Below are 17,833 nucleotides of genomic sequence, written 5' to 3' on the forward strand. Positions count from 1 at the left end.
CATGTCCTCACTATGGGACTCACTCCTCAGGCGGATGGAGGCAGCTTGCTGCAAAGCGTACTGGTGCAGCTCGATGACGTCCACCTGGGCGGTTGAAGTGACATCAGGCCAGGTTTTATCCGATACGCTCACCTGGAGATGGTACGAGCCAGGAGGGGTTCCCTCCCTGATACTGAGCTGACCCGAGCTCTGGTTCAGACTGAAATACCTAACAGAGACAAAGAGATTGCTTTAGACTCCTGCTATTAGAAAGGTTATGTTTGCTACATAAAATGGATGTAATAAGCTGATGACTCGGAGAAGACCAAATCATTTGGGAGGAGGCGCCTTAAAGAGACAGAGGCTAAAATAGTTATTCAGACGATTCTTATCAGGATATAACATTTTTGTCTCCTTTTTGTGCGTGTTTTGTATCTTTTTTGTCATTATCATAAATAAGCTGTAAATGATCAAAGGAATAAATCAGGAATAAAACTTAGGGGCTATGTCTGCAATGCAAAGTAAGAAGTTTTGTTCATGTGTATGCTAACTCGAGGGACTACACAATTACTTTGCATCTTTGGTTTGTGGAATGTCCGTCATTTCTTAAACTGGAATCACACTGTAGAGCGCTTCATGTCAGTAAGTACGCAATAATGGACCAACCGCTTTTTCTAAACCTCCTGCAAGGTCTTAAGAAGACTTAAAACAGAATTCAACCCAACCTGAATTGTCTGTTCAGTGTATGTCTTTGTTGTCTGCCAGAATAGTTCTTAAATACAGGACTGAGCAAAGTCAATCTCTTTTGAGCCCACATGCACTGTGAATTCGAAGACTGAAACAAAGAGACACTGGTTTTGTCAAGCAACCCAAAATTGGGACAAAATGTTTCTCCGGAGCTTCGTGTAAAGAATAGTTTTGTCGAAGCTTAAAGTGATTTCCATCTTGTCTGCCTAATTTTAGATGAAGGACCATTTCAATTTATATAAAAAAAGACCTGCATAAATAATCATATTTTTGAATACAAATGCTGTTAAAGAGAAGCAATAAAAATCAAATGGACTAAAATAAACTCTGAGCTGGTGCTGCTAATGATCTATTTTACGGTGGCATCTAAAATCTGGGTAAAGTCTAGCTCAGAAGGGATTTCTCAGATCAAGCTATGATCAGATGGAGATCAGCTTTCAAACATGGCTCCACGTGTGGGGAGTCTTCATCTGGAAGATTTTGGCACTCTGCCGCACTTCAGAGTTGCCCCTCAAAGGGTCATGTAACAGTTTAACATCTTCATACAGCCGCAATCCTCAGAGCTCAGACCAGACGGATTAATTAACAGCTAACGAGTTGGTGCCAGAGTGAGTCCAGGATCGAACCTGTGCTGCAGAGGAAGCTGTGATGGATCATCTACCATAATTTCATGCTTCGAAGATTTCAAGTTAGAGTTCTTCTTCAACAGAAAACAAATGAAATGATAAAAACATTCCAAACAAAACAAAGTCCCGTCTGGTGAGGCAGGGTGCTGATATCTTCGCATCTTGGTATGTAACATGTGGTTTGTATTGACACCCTGAGAGGTGACATGTTATTATTGGCCAACTGAGGTTTCATCAGAAGTCTTTGCACTTCTTATTTTCATCTATTTTTTCTTTTCTATATGTAAATAACTTGCAGCCTAAACCCGACCCATTCTCTGAACAAATTGCTATCTGCTGGATGCAATGATGAGGGGAGCTGGTTCAGGAGTATCTATGGTAATTCTCTCCCTGGTGGTTCCTTTGTTCTCGACTGTTTCTTGTCGTCCCACCTTGTAGGTATCTCGTTAGAAGAAAAGGTGGCAGGGAGTGCAATCAGGCTCTCCTTTCAATGCAACCACATGAAGCCTCGCCTCATCAAACAAAATGAGTGTGCCCTCGCCGTGCTTCACTGGGAATTTTCAATACCACTGGTTATGAAATATTAATAGCACTGTTCTTGACAAGTCAGATCCCCTTTTCTATCTCTTTCCTCTCTGTTCTCTGCCACTTTCATTCACTATCAGTCTTTCTTTGTCTCTCCCTTCAAACTGCCTGTTTCCCACTTTCATTTCTCCTTCCCCCCCATCATCTTTGTACTGTCTCTCCCTCTCTATTTTAAATTTGTCAGTTCCCTCATCTCCTTTATTTTCTCCTTTTTTTTCTTTTTGCTTGCTTTGTGTCACACGGGAGGGGGAAACTTTACAAGTGAATCTTTTCTGTGCCCGTTCCAACACATCCTGAAACTGCTTTACATCTGCCATTCTCCGGATTCTTTTATCCAACACTCCTTATGGTCTTTTCAACAGGAATTTATACTAAAGATGGCCTGAAAGACAAAGTTAGTGTCTTGATCTTCTCTGTAAACTTCACAGAGAACTAAACCTTTCCCTTGCCACTCATTAACCTGCTGATTTATGTTTTTGTTCCCAGCGGTACACCCTGGACAGGTCGCCTGTCCATCACAGGGCCAAATCAAACTAATCAGACATATCTAAATCTTCACATGTCTGTTATTTCTGTCCTTTAACTCCCCACCTCTTGACCTATGTCCACGCTTACCTGTCTGGCCCTCTTTACCTGCCCACTTCTTTGTGAATCATTAGCTGTCTGCAGTACCCAACTACTTCTTTAACTTTGCTTTTTTTTAATTTATCTTGTGTTTGTGACCCATTCATCATATTTCCTTTATTTTTAAATCTTTCTCTACAACCTTATATTTATCACTACCCATCTACTGAGTAACCTTCTTATCCTGACACCTCCTTATTTATCACTTTGCATCAATGTTTCGTACTTTCCTCCCCATCTATCCTATTTTGCTTCTACATCTCTACATAAATATTCTACCTTTCTATGTCTTATTTGGGTCAAATGAGTCCCAATCAGCATCGCAGCATTGATTTCTTGAAAAAATTGGTGATTTGTGGTCTTAAACACTTAAGACCACTTTAAAATAGGGTAAAAACATTAAAATGTCACCAAACTCAACACTGTCATACTGCTTTTAGAATTTGTTTTTGTTTTAGAATATGGTCAACATGAGGGTGTACTGAATGTTTCATAGAAAATGAGGCAAGAAATGGAAATGTATGGGTTGTCTGCTGATGACAAGAGTTTTCAAAGGCAGCATCAAGGGAGTGATTCTGTGCAATAGTATAAAAGCTTTGAATTTGGTGTTTGTAGAGGGGAGTTGTTTGACATCCATCCTGTATACTTATTTTCCTTTCTGACAATCCCAGTGAATTATGCTCTAAAAGTGAATGTTTAATGAATGTCTTCAAATTTCAAATACTTGAACCTGATCTGAACATTTTCATTGAAGACCACAGCCAATTATTAAATGTCTTTTCAACTGAAAATCGCTCCTGAGGTCTTAGCTTCGCTGTCTTCTTATATTACCTGAAGGCCTTGCTCTCCGTCAAACCCCTCTACTCTACTTGTCTAACATACCTAACTAAACTTGCATTTCCATTTCTACTTTCAACTTCAACACCTCACTCTTTTTGCAGGTCACCTTTCAGCCCTTTCAAAGTTTCACCAGATGAGATCAAAGTACCTGGTTGATTTGCCTTCGAAACGGAATACTTTCTCACTCCAGTCATCAAGGTCAGGGGATTGGATTTGTCCGAGCACTGTTGTCGGGAGAATACCTGTCAGGAAGCGGAAAGTAAAAGACACAGAAAAAAGTAAAAAATGCATTAACGAGAGGAATTAGTTTTGAACACAAGGGATCCCTGCAGTATGACCCAAATATTAAAAGTGAAAGGAAGAATGAGAAGGCTTCTTGAAGAAGATAAGGTAACACCTTCTTGGCACGCATGGTCATGGTTTGAGGGCACAGCAGGAAGACGTGCACACATTAGAATCACTTGCACTGTGCAGTAATCTCGTTAGCCATGAAGTCAGCTGCCTTTTAAAATGGCTCCTGTTTATTTGCCTGTCAAACCTGGGACTTAAGCTGGAGTTAATTGTTTGCTTCATGGCATGTTGTCGAGCTACGTGATGGAGTCGTATAAGCAGGCTAATGTATTTTCACTCAGAAAGGGCCCGGAGAGGGAATCCACGAAAAATACACAAGGGAAAACTTTAGTTTTTCCAGAAAATTGCAGCATGCAGACAGATGGTATGAAATGCTAAATAAGTCATGCAGGCTTCTCAGGAAGGGGTGAGCAGTCGACTGTGATAAGTACAGTCTTAACAGCATGAGTGGAGAGCACTCAGGGGGTGGTGGGAGGGACCTCAAAGTTAGAGGGGCCCATCTGTGATCAGAAAGACACCAGTCTGAAGACCAGCTGGGGCAATCAATTATGAGCGAATGACAAATGTTTTCTTCTCTGTCTACAACGAGCAGAAAGGTGCCCTCGAGCAAGGCAGTCTAACCCCAACTTCTCCGCTTGAGTAGAAAGTAGTTAATTGCTCTGTGATGTGCTCTAAGATGTGAAAAAGGAAAAACTATAAAGCCTTTGCAAGGACAAATTAATGTTGCCAAGTGCAGTAATAAAATTAAGTAAAAACAGCAAAAAATCAAAGCATTTGAAAATAAATTAGAGAAACAAATCCAAATCAATAAATCTGAAGAAACTCAAAGATTGATAAAAAGGCATCATCAGCTTGCAGCTACTTTACTTGAATTTTACATCAGTTCACTTTGATCCTTTGATCCAGGAAAGACCCAGAACCACCTTAAAAAAAAAAAAAAAACTAATTGCAGGAATTGCTCACATTGAAATGGAGGCAGCTTTATGTTTTACATTTTACTGCCACTCACAAATTCTAGGTACATTTATATAAATCCCACAAGCATGCTTGTGCTTTAAATGCTGCTTGTTCGATAGAAACGAGTTACAAAAAGTTAGAGCATCATATTTTTGCAAATCACAGCCTTGAAGTTATGAGAGGTGAAATAGAACCCTTTTTGTTTGCCTGTTATAATAAATAAATAGTAAAAAAAAAACTATCCTTGTCCTTGTGTCCACAGTCCAATGCTATCATTATTTTTATCTAAGGGGCTAACAGGAATGCAACAACACTACCATGAGATAATGGTTACCGCCAGTCATCACTGCACTCTCCATCCACACTTTCTAAACACTTACCAAACCCACCCTGAAACATGTGTTCCTTTTTGGAAGGCTTTCTGATTATTTTGGAAAGTTATATATGATTCCATTCTCCCAGTTTTTGACCTCAGCATCCGGTGCCGCACAGCTAAAAATGTGGACTGTGAAATCCCAGCTATGGGAACTACAGCGTGTTAAAACTGGAGAACAAAAGCATAAATGGTTTGCTCAAAGTTTTGAAGCAGTATTGCACCGATGTATTTGGCCATATATTCGCTTAACTGACTTGCCTTGTTTTATATCTATCATTTTTGTAGTTTGAGGGCCTTATCTTGTCTTAGATTTCCTCTAGTAAACTAAGAATAGTCATCTTTGGTGAAAATATGCTGAAAACATCTCTCTGCCATTTCAAATGTAAAAAGAGAAGACATGTTTTCTCCTTCACAAGTGACATATCCGTGCAGCAGCTAACTCGGCCACAGCAAAATGTACTTTACTTGCACATAATCACACAACCAACAGTAAATCTTCCATTTTAACCCTTAGTAAAATGGAGATTTTGCCATCTGACTGTCTAATTCAGCCCCAGTTTAGTGTTTCTTATTTTTTGTTTTAAACACCAAAACATGGTTTGCACAAGCCCAAATATGGCCCAGCCATGATATGTGCTACTAAAATGTCTTTGTACAAGAGATGGAAAAAAAGAACATCCTCTGATGCCTTATCCCAGTCCTTGGGTGGAACAAGTGGGATCTACAAAATATTTTACAAGTGGTCTTAATGTTATGGCCAATTGGTGTGAATGACACAAAATGTGGTAACTCCATTTGCTTTAATCATTCAAATTTGGGACCATAAATTTTGTTTTGTGGCCACAAAAGATTAAGATATAATTTTTTCTTATGCTGTCCCATTCTATGATGATAATCATGGTCAACTAATATTGGAAGTACAGTTTAATGTAGAACTATTAACGAACTACACTGGACATTTACATCTTGAGTGTCTAAATTAAATCAGGTACCAGTAAGGAGGGAAACGTACCTTCATAACTATAGACAATAAAGTTGGTGTGCCCAGGGAAGTGAGGGTGGTCATTCCTGTCGCCGATGACGACAGTTAGTGTGTTGGTTGAGCTCATTGGAGGAGAGCCGCTGTCAATCATGAGAATCGGGAGGCGGTACTCCTTCTGGCGCTCACGATCAAAGGTGCGAAGGGTGGTGATGGCTGCACTGCCGTTTCGATAGTCAGTCAGATTGAAGTTGGTGGCGTCTGATGTGAGCATGAGGAGGCGTATGGAAAATGGACCGCCATTGGTGGAGGTGTCACGGTCAGTGGCGTGAAGAAGCAGGGAAGTTTCATTCATTCGCACCACCTGGGGTGCTGCCATGTTCTCCCAAACAACAGGCTTATAGGGGACCTCAAACTCCGGCCCATTGTCGTTAATGTCAAGTACGGTCACCACGACAATGGCGGTGCCAGTCAGGTGTGGAACACCAGCATCTGTGGCAAGGACCATTATCCTGTGCTGAGAGATTTTCTCTCTGTCAAGAGAATCAGCCACCACGACCCAACCTGACTGGTCCACCAGAAACTGACTGTAGGGGTCTGACTCTTTGGAAATACTGTAAGAAAAACGGCCATTTTGGCCAGAATCCAGATCAGATGCTGTAACCTGAGCAACAATTGTCCCAACAGGGACGTCTTCTGACATGGCGGGTGACTCATAGAACTGCGGTAGGAAGACGGGGGCATGATCATTGGAGTCTTCCACCTGAACAAGACAGTAGGCCAGGCTGAAGAAATCAGCGTCTTCAGCCTTCAGGGTCAGATTGAAAGTTCTCTCGTGGGGTTTCTCAAAGTCAACCTTCTTCTTTAGTTTGATCAAGCCGCGTCGATTCACTTTGTCTGTTTCCACAAAGAACTTCCTGTCCTCATCGCCACCGACAATGCTGAAGGTTACAACAGCATTCTCGCCCTCATCTCCGTCAGTGGCAGAAACCACAAGAACTTCGCTGTTCACCTCGAGATCCTCAGTCATCTGACAGACACAGAAATGTACGAGATATATCATATGTATATGTATACACATGTGCATGCTACTAATGCAAATGCTGAATGAAAATCAGAGATGCGTTTTGGGCAGGTTGACTCACCTGCGTGGTGTAGACCCTTTGAGTAAAGATGGGTGGGTGGTCATTTACATCTGAAACCTTAATGGTGGCGGTCCCTGTCCCTGCCAAACCTCCTCCATCACGGGCCTCCACCACCACCAGATATCGGTCTTCTGTCTCCCGGTCCAGGGAACGTAGAACTGTGTAGATGGTTCCTGTGGTGGCGTTGATGGAGAACAGGTTAAGGTTTATCTCATTGCGAATGTTCTTGATGATGCTGTAGGTCAGCATAGCGTTTCTGCCCTCATTTGGGTCATCCAGGTCCATTGCACGCATCTCCATGATTGAGGTGTCAGCAGGTGAGTTTTCAGGTACTTGGCCAACAAAACAGCCATCTACTTCGAGAGCTGGGCATGGGAAGAAGGGGCCATTGTCGTTAATGTCTCTGACTTCTAATAGTACGTCAGCGAATCCCGTAAGACCCGCCCCTCCCTCATCTGTGGCGAGGACGAGGAATCTCCAGGCAGGGCGCTCCTCGCGGTCCAGGCGACGTTGAGCGTAGATTCTCCCAGTGTGTTCGTCGATGGTGAATTCTCCACCAGCACCCTGACCATGGAGGGAGTAGCGTAGGGCGGTCTGGTCAGCTTCTTGATCTGGATCTGTCGCTGACACCTGACAAAAGCGGAAAAGGAAAACTTATCACACTAAACTCTGTGGGCCACTCAGGTCATCTGGTAATTCAGAGTTCAAACTATGAATAGAAGAACAGCATTTCTTTTCCCTTCACAGTCTTGGATAACACTGCTAGAGGATATAGCAGCACAGATGCAGTTAGATACATGATGAAAATAAAGTAGACCAGGTGAGATATACGACAGCCTTTAGACAAAGTTTGAAACAACTCTGATCTGGGTTCTCAGTGACTCTCAGTAGAAACCCAAACATTTTAACCTCTGGGGCATTCAGTGAATATTACTGAAGGAAGGCTAAATATAAACTTGCTGACAGTAAGAGATGTTGTTGTGGAGTAAAGACCTTAGGATATTTTACATAAAGTGTTTGTTTTTTGCATTGTTGAAAAGTGGTTTGAGCTCTAAAATTTCAGGAGCAAGGACGAGGCCTGCATTTGAATGATGCCGTTCAGAAAAGATGCAACTTCTCTGAATGGCCTGGTTGGCTGGAACAGCAGGTTGTAAAAATAGTTAATTTGACACATATATTGTTTGGCTTTAAAACCAGAATTAAATCCTTGTTCCCTAAAGTCTTAAGACATAAAATTACACCGGCTGGATGTTAAAATGAAAATGTTACATGCAGATCTTTGTGCACACTAGTACATAAAGTATAATCTAGGATTTCAGCAACATATGTCAATTCACAGGGACTGGCTTTTGTGCATGTAATGCTGACTGTGAACAACTTGTTTAAAATAACACACAGAACTTGAGTTATAACACTTTTTATGGGACAGTTACTTACTTTTCCAATGAGCAATGTACTTGAACAGATGTTATTTCAACACTGAACCTTTCCTGTAGCTCTGATGCCAGGATCCTTATGGGTTCATATAGATCAGTTTTAGACCAAGTTTTAAATGTATGCAAAACTTGTAAGCTGTTTATCATAAGCACTACACACCCCTCCAATTAGAGTATATATATTTTTTGTCAGTAAAGTAAAAGATGCTGAAAAGTCACACCTTTACTTTTCAGCTTTGAATGGCCTCTTATAGAACACCAAAACTAAATGTCCGAAGACAAACTTATGAGTAATAGACAGCCATGAACTGTCTTGAAACATCAAATTGCTAAGGTGCTTGTACTTTATCAATAAAGGTCTTCGTGATATTGAACAATCACTCACAAAACACTAACTTGCAACTGCCTTGGCAATAAAATGCTTTATTAAATGAGAACTTGGGCAAAAGGTAGTTGTTGATTGTCACATTTGTTGTGGAAAGCTATTCAAAGGTGCCATGTTGACATTTCATTCCAATCCAATAACATTTTATTTCTTCATAATAAGAAACTATTTATTTTTGTTCTTTATTTCTGCCACGGTTCTCTTATCAAAACAGTTGAATTGCTTTTTCATTATGTAGAAATGTCAAGCCCAGCAACTAGGACATGCAGCGGGGAGCTGATTGCAGCAGCTGCCCCTGCACACGGGGACTCCACAACACAGGAATAAACATTTCTCTGTTGCTTTGTCCTGTTTGCTTAATTAACCTGCCTTCCTGCTATCTCTCTGAACAAGGGGACATGAGCAGCAGAAACGAGACGAGCTCTCACATCTGTCACCGAGACACACAGTGCAATTAAAAGTTAATAGACGCCGACAAAAGCAAGAAAAAGTACACTTTTCCCCTTTCTTCTCCTCTTTTTACACCAGAGGGTTTGTTTACAGAAGCCTTTGAAGTCCCCCCTTCCCTTCCGCAGCAACTTCCCCCACATTGCCTCTTTCCATTCCCTGACAATGTGATCCAGGTACACAATATTGAAGATGAGCAGTGATGGCACCACAGAGGAGGCTGTCGCACAGGTGAAGTAAAAAAATATTCATTTCAAATTGGATTTTCTCCTCTGTTCACTATCTACTGAATTGTATTAGACATACGTTTAGGGAGGGCCCGTCTGCCATACGCCAGGAAAACTATTGAGAGCATTAGAGAGGAACCAAATGCACATCAAATCAATTCCAGCAGGCGAAGGGAAGCAGGCCCAGGTTGAGGACTCTGTGACACATGCCTCTCTGACAGAGATTACTTCCCTCCCCTCCTAGACATGTTTCCACATTTTTAATCTGATATAGCTTGGCAGCACATGCAAATTACTGTGAATTACCGAGATAGGTGTGACAAAAGGTGGATGAAAGCCACAGAAGAAGGAGGTCATTTCTGATTTCTCAGAGGAAACCTTTCAGGCGGTGGGTGCTTCCTGTCAGGAGGTTTTGTCTTCGTTAAAAGCCCTGTGCCTCTCTCAGCTGTGTTTAACAGTGAGATACATGTGTGATGTGTTAGGATTAAGACACTGGATCTGTAGTGAGGTGTCGCTCCAGGCTAATTCACCAATAAGTATGAGGCGTAACCAAAACTATTAGATTTGTCTGCCTTAAACCTGATATATTTTCACATATTGTTCACATGAACTAAGACTTTTTCACAATGAGCTCCTTTATGTTGACAGTTGACAGTTTCTCAGGCTTACATTTTAAAAAGTTTCACCTGGAGTAAGTGGACATCCGATCAGAGGTTATGGTTAAAGGATTTCGTGTAACAATAAAAAACATACCATGCTATGAACCCATGCTTTCACTAATTTTCTGTATCCGCCTGTGTAGTACGGTGTTAAAAGCGATTTGGAGTGTTTCCCAGCATGCATTGGGAGAAAGGAACAGTATGACCTTGCCACAGAATGAAGTCTTCTTTTTTTGTAGTGAAAGGTACGCGACATAAAATTGACATAACATTGACAAAAACTACTAAAGAGTAAGAACTGACATTACATAAACAGTATCAACAGAGCAATGCATAAAAAAACAGAGATATTAAAATGAAAGAACATAATAATGAAAGAGATAAATTAGGAATGATTAAAGCTGCCAAAAAGCTTTTATGTTTGTTGCCTCTGGAGAGAAATAAACGTGTGATTCAAGGTTATAACAGCGATCCTCCCTTCACTCTTCCATTCCCTGCAAAGCTGAACTGGATGAGAGCAAGTTACCAGCTACGAGTGACAAATAAAACACTTTGACCAGAGATCTCCAAACTATGAGTAGGGGACACCGAATCTGGAAAGGTAACATTCAGGTACCCAACACAAATTTTGTGAGAGTGGGTAGTGATGGTCAGAATTCCCACAGGAGGGGGCAGCAGCTGGATTAAGAAAACAATCTTGTGCAAAGCTTGATTAAGTCTGGCTCTATATATGAGGCAACAGTGGGACTACTTTTTTAAAATTCTTATAGTTTGGTCAGCCAATGGGTCCAAATATGTTTTCTTGAAGACATAAAAGCACTCAATCAACACTTTCAAGTCTCACAGTGTGTGATTAGGTGGCAATATGAAAAATATTGTAACAATCACAATATCTCAGGGAGGAGATTTAGAATGGCACTGTGATGACCAGAAGGTCAATCTAATGCAAACTAACCCATGAGAATCCTTTCAGAAGCCTACAACACCAGCCTTTTACAAACAGTCACTCACCTCCAGAATGAACACGGGAAGCTGCGTGAGCTCCTCCATCACGGCGGCGTGATACTCGGTTTGACTGAACACCGGCGCCTCGTCGTTGCGGTTCACCACCTGAACCACGACCAGCGTCTCATTCTCCCACTTCCCATCGGAGGCGACCAGCCGGAGCTCGTAGTGCTGCTCCATCTCATAGTCAAGTGGCTGAGCCACGAAGATGGTGCCCACCTCAGGCTCCACATCGAAGGTCCCCATAGTGTTCCCTGAGGTGATCTGGTATCGCAGCTTGGCATTGGCACCTGGATGGGGAAAATTAAGTACTAATTGAGTTTTTTCTATTTCACAAATCTTATATGTTCATGAATACTTTTTTTTTCTGTCTGTGGGCCTAATCAAACAATATACACATTTCATCTAGTCCTTTGATAAATGTAGCACGGCAGGGCACACCCTGGACAGGTATAATATACTATCAAACACATCTTTTCTTTTCTTAAAATCCAGTGCAGGCGAAGCAAAGACTGAACTCAGCTGTCGCCTTTTTTAGGCATCACAACATTAGCTTTCTGTTGAAGCTCTTATAGTGCAACTAAACTTTTTCAGTGACACCGGAATAGATTCTCAAGTAGAGAAAAATATCTCTGATTGACAGTGGACACACACACACACACACACACACACACACAGCTGACCACGTATTTGAGAAGAAAACAAGCATCTCTCACAGTGGGGCTCATTAGATGCTTTTCCTCTACATCTCCTCTATACAGAGAGACAAACATAGACACATACACAGAGTTGTTATTTCAATGCTCCAGAGGACATTATATTGACTTTCCTGAGATTTCCCACGAACCATAGCCTCAAACTTACTTTTACCTGACCTTAAGCTAATGCTTACCGATAGAGCATAATCTCTAAGAATAACTTCAAACTGATTTGAGTACACTCACTAATGGGATGTTAAGAGCTTTCCTTACTATTTTTCTGTGACTATATGACTGATGTTTCCCACCTCCTGGAGCATGTTCAGAAGATCTGCACTGTGGGGCGTCCTGGATGCATCCTAATCAGATGCAATCACAACCTCAGCTGACAAAGCTCCCTCCAGATGTCCCTTATTTAATACCTTAGGAGGACAACACCAACACTCACTAGCCAGCAACAGTTGAGAACTGGAACATACATTGACTGCTAAATTCGCAGAGCTGCCCTCAGGCTTGCTTCCTTTTACCACAACAGTGTAACGTCTGCATTTCAGTCGACTTTGTCAGTCTCACACACTGATTTACGCTCATTCCCATTTACAACACCTCAAGATAAACACCTTCACTTGGGTCAGCAACTCACTTTACACCCTTACAAACTATAATTTCTTTTTTATCCGTCTCTTTCTTCACCATATTTCACCTCATCTTTCCTGAACACAACTGAAAATAGAACTAACAGCATCGCCAGTGTAGATCTTGGCTTCGAGGCAAATTTCTAACATAGATATGAAAGGATTGCCTGAAAGGATATTAAACAAAGAAACTCAGAGTTATACATCCATTTCCTCTCAACTGTTCTGCTTGTTGATGATCAATGAGCAATTCTTCTTCAGTACAGCATATTGTACTTTGAATAAGCGCTAACCTCTGGGGCTGAAAATGAAGCTAACAGGGATTAGTCTCAATGTGCAGTTCCTCTGATGAGAAAACAATGGATAGTTTCAAAACACAGTCAACTCCCAAAGATTTTAAAAAACACTTTAAAGCAAAAACATGTTTACAGAGTGGTAGAGAGAAGTGCTTTGCTTTTTATGTCTAATTTATCCATTCATGACAACTATTCTTGGGGTGAGTCAAAGCCAACATTTGCATTCCACTTCCTTTTTCAACAACAAAATCAGCCAAGTACTGTACAAGCCTTTACAACCAGTGTTAACAGAGCAATGGATAACATCAAAGTGGCTGCATCTGTAGCATAAACATAGAAGTACGAAATAATTACAGCTTTACTTGTAGTTTCCACTCTTCCCCATCTGTTTTTGTTTTTACTTATTCTTCTCTTTATCTATTACCTGCTGTAAAGCACTTTGGTACACCGTAAGGATTGTCTGTAAAGGGCTGTATGAATAAAATACATTTACATTTACATCTGATCTTGGTATAATTTTTCTCTCCCCCATTCCTCTCGTCCCTGCCTCTTCTCACCCAAAGCCAAGTTCATTCTGCTAAGATTTTGAGCAGAAAAATGGCCCCAGTTAAATTGCTATGTGTGAACATGACAAAGATTATTTGTGATGCTCATAGAGAGCTCAATTGTAGCTTGCCTGATATTACGGGGCAGTCGACGGGGAGGATTGTTGATTGAGCCAATGAGAGTGCAAAGGATGGGGTCAGGGGACAGGACAGAAACAGATCATAAGAAACAAACACATAAACGTGGTGGAGAGCACGATGAAAAAACTATGGTCTGTTAAGAAAACTGAGAGGACTTTGCTTAAACATTGACAAGAACACTTAAGCATCTTTGATGTCTCTAGTGTGCAATATCATAAGAGACTTGCAAGAGAATTATAGAATTAAACTGCCAGCTCTCATCAACAACGAAGTGGAACTTGTATTATATTGTACATTACTAATTGGAGGTAGAGTTGTCTGCATGACGCCTGAAAGAGTTTGATAAAGGTCAGTCAGACGAGTTAAGCCCGATGAAAAATCTTGTAGTTTGTGACTCCTTCTGTAGATAATTTGTGCACTGTGAACCCACTATGACTCAAAAACTCACAAACAATCACAAGACAAACAAGTTGTGTAGTGTGAACAAAACAACGTGATAAAAACCTTGTGGTTTTTACTCTGCTTTTACAGCCTCTTGCCTCTTGAATCCAAGCCCATCTTTTTCTCTTCTTCGTTTCCTGTACATATATATTTTCGTCTGTTCTATTTTTTTCTCTTTACTCTTTACATCCCTACATCATCCACCTAATTCTATTGTCATCTGCCTATATTTTAAGCTTTACTCTCCTCTCCCTTTTACTCTTTGATCCCTCATCTTTCCTCACTAATTCTATCCTTTCCTCTTATTTTGCCTTTCTGTCTTGCTCAGTTCCTCTCTTCTTTCTTTTTACATCTCTTTTGCATTTACAGATTTTTTATATTTTCTACTTTTCCTCTCATTCTGTCCATCGCTCGTAACTCTTGACCTCTCCTCCTTCCTGATGAAGTAAAAGAAAAATGCCAACACACATATGGATAAATTACACCCACACACACACACACACACACACACACACACACACACAAAGATGCATATTAATAGCCCAGAGGCAGGTCTGTCTGGGTCCAGCTTGCTCTCTGTTTACCGGCACCAAGGAGACTTTAGGAGACAAACACCATCTGTGGAGACATGGAGGACCTTCATTATGACACTGGGGAATGTATACTCTTGTTTGTGTGGAAAAGCTTAAATGCACTAGTCCGTCATAGCCTCGAAGCACGATCCGTCGTGACACTCACCGAGTGGCTCAGTGCATGCGTATAAATGGGAGTGTGCGTAAATGTGTGTAAGGGGAGTAGCTACAGTGGTTTTTGCCTTCCAGCAGCCTCCCTAATGATCAGTCTGGCCATATGGTGTTGCTCTCTTAACAAATACACACACACACAAGCAGGCACACTTGGGGATAGGGCTGATTTAATTCTCAGCCTAGCAGGAGACCCAAAATTGAGATTAAGGTCAGATCTCTGCTCCTCGTGCGGTGGACCGGAGGGGAGAGTCGTCCCTGAGCACTGACTGCAGGTCGACACTCTGAAGGACTAAACTAATCACTGGAGGAAGTTTCATTCCATTTGAAAATCGCATTAGAAAGTATTACATGTTGTTGCCTCAAATGGCTGCAAGAGATACTGCCGGTTCTTGAAATTCAGTTGACTGCAGAAGCCAGAAATCAGGTGTAGTGATTTAACACTGCTTGATACTTGATTCAAAAGTTATATAAAACATGAAGCCCAGTCTGTTACAAGTGTGAAAATCTGGACTACTTTTACCCCTGTAATGCCTGCTCTAAAAACATAAAAGGATCAACTAAATAAATAATTATCCACCTGTGAATTCTTCCTTTCAAGCACCACAAAATTCAAATGAGAGCTAATGCTGCAAAGCAGAAAGGACTCATTATACAATGGGATGTCATAGCATGGCTACTGAGCCAGTTCATTTTTGTGCTGTGATGAGACTACAAAACATTTAGAGCTTTACAGATTGTAACTGAGTCAGATTAAGTAATCATGACCCTGCTGTGACTTGTGCCACATTCATGTCAAATGAGAATTACTGTTATTACCAGTTTCTGATTTCTAATATATTCTCATCTAAATCATAAATACTGCTAAAAAATGAATAAATACTGCTTACAAACTTGAATTTTGCTGTAAATTTAAGCAAAATCTGAAGAGCTGTGTGCTTAAAAATGCAAACAAGCATCTAAAGGTTGTTGTTCAACTGAATTAATCGCTACTATAATAGATTAATATTGAGTGTAGACACTGAGGGTTTGTAGAAACTGTTTGTATAGCTTCACGTATTTCATACGAGGTACTTTTACGATGTAAACAAACAAGCAGATGTTGAGCAACATGGTAACTCCAATGGTCATCTTAAGTATGTGGTTATTAACAGATATTATGTTGAGATAAAGATGAAAACACTATAAATCAAAGTTAAAGGCAGCCAATTCTCTCAGCTCCCTTGACTTGACATGCAATCATAGAACCATTTTGATTTCATACACACATGGGTTTACTCCTTAATCTATCATAATACAAACATGACAAAACACAATGTCACACTGGTTATATGTACATGCAGAGCAATATTTCAACAATTGATCTTGATCTAATTAAAACAATTTTCAAATTATGGTCTTTACTTTAGCAGCAGATCGGATATTCCATTAACAGTCCCATGTAGGCATTACAGAACATAGTCCAATTATTAGCTCACACCCACATTATTTTCACATGATTTCTCCCATTTAAAGGCTTAATTCTATCCATATCCTACCCAGAGCATTAGCTTCAAATCCAAAACTTACAAGTCTTTTTCTTTTTTTTTTTTGCCTTCCTGTTCTGCACTGAACCTCACTGTTGTTATGTTGTCAGACACTGTGACAGAAACAACCAACCCAATCATGGAAAACAAGGCCAAAACAAGAAACTGTGTTCAGAAAAAAGACAAGCCCAGATTCACTCATAATCAGCAGACCTGGCAACTCTGGAGCCAAGAGCAAAGCAGTGTGTGTCACAAAGTGCCGTGAAAACTACAGTTGTACTAAGTCGTAACATTACGGCGAATACATGTCTACATAATGCAAGTAATATGGGCATATTCCACACAATTCAATGTCATGATTGCTTACTCCAAATGTGACCTTATTTGGATTAAGGTGATCAGAAAATGCTGTTTTCATGGCATTGTCTTTTCAAGACTAAAGTCTTAATCAGGTAATTATTGGACATTTGTACATTTTCCATCTTTGCGTGTGTTTTCATATTTCTTGCATGTCTGGATTTAGGGAGGAGTGCCACGCTGGTGCGGTGGTTCACACAGACCCCTTCACAGCAAGCCTGTTTCTGCTTCGAATCCTGAAAGAACCCCCTCTGTGTGGAGTTTGCATCAGTCTATGTGGGTTTTCTGCAAGCGCTCCAGTTTCCTCCAACAATTCAGAGAACTGCGTGTTAGGTGAACTGTTGACTTTGAGCGAGAGTGTGCACGGTTGTCTGTCACATTGTGCTGGCCTTTTGATGGACTGGCGACCATGCCTCTCCTCCAATGTCAGCTGGGAGAGGCTCCATCTAAGTGCAACCCTGGACAGGAAAAAGCTGTTATAACCATAATTGTGGTTCCTCACGTTAAGCCTGTGGAAGGTCATGTGATGAAGGCCCCAGAGACACACTTGGGTGATCGGGAGTGCAAATAATCAGGGGGCACTTAACACACTGTCAAAGGTGACAGAAGGCAAATTGGTTCTCTTTAAGCTACTATTTGTTGTTTTGTTTGTTTAAAGACAAACTCGGACACAACTACAAACTGCTCTGTAGGAGAGTGCTAGGAAACAATTACTCTGTAATTGTCATGGTTATTTTTCTAGGATGCCAGAGGATAGTTTACTGCAGAAAGATGGCTTAAGTCAGCCAGCTCATGTGGAACAAATGACTATGTAGATGTACAACATGTGCAACATTATTGTTTATAGTCCGGGCTCCGACCTCATTGCTCTCCCACTCCCTGTTGAGCTTCCCTTTGGGAGAGATGATGCTAAATTCCCACCAAGGGGGGAATATAGATTCAGAGTGTGTTTTGGAGTCAGCGAGCAGCAGGAGAGCTTTCTGCTGAGCAGTGTGGCAGCATGCATGCAGTGCAGGAATTAGTAGAACACTGAGCAGCTAAAATACCCCATCATGATCAAAAATGTGGGTTTTAGTAAGAGAA

The 17,833-nt window shown here is 41.0% G+C and overlaps 1 protein-coding gene across 1 annotated transcript in view; it reads right to left on the reverse strand.

Annotated features, from left to right (window-relative positions):
- Window positions 1-17,833, reverse strand: part of LOC142380346 (neural-cadherin) — a 142,801-nt gene that overhangs the window by 17,639 nt on the left and 107,329 nt on the right. The window contains exons 17-21 of the mRNA XM_075466129.1: window positions 11,375-11,658; window positions 7,210-7,839; window positions 6,098-7,094; window positions 3,550-3,643; window positions 24-208 (exon numbers count right to left, since the gene is read on the reverse strand). Of these exons, the coding sequence (XP_075322244.1) occupies window positions 24-208; window positions 3,550-3,643; window positions 6,098-7,094; window positions 7,210-7,839; window positions 11,375-11,658 (2,190 nt within the window). The remainder of the gene's footprint in view (window positions 1-23; window positions 209-3,549; window positions 3,644-6,097; window positions 7,095-7,209; window positions 7,840-11,374; window positions 11,659-17,833) is intronic.

Source organism: Odontesthes bonariensis, chromosome 5 (assembly GCF_027942865.1).
Source record: "Odontesthes bonariensis isolate fOdoBon6 chromosome 5, fOdoBon6.hap1, whole genome shotgun sequence".
NCBI lineage: Eukaryota > Metazoa > Chordata > Actinopteri > Atheriniformes > Atherinopsidae > Odontesthes > Odontesthes bonariensis.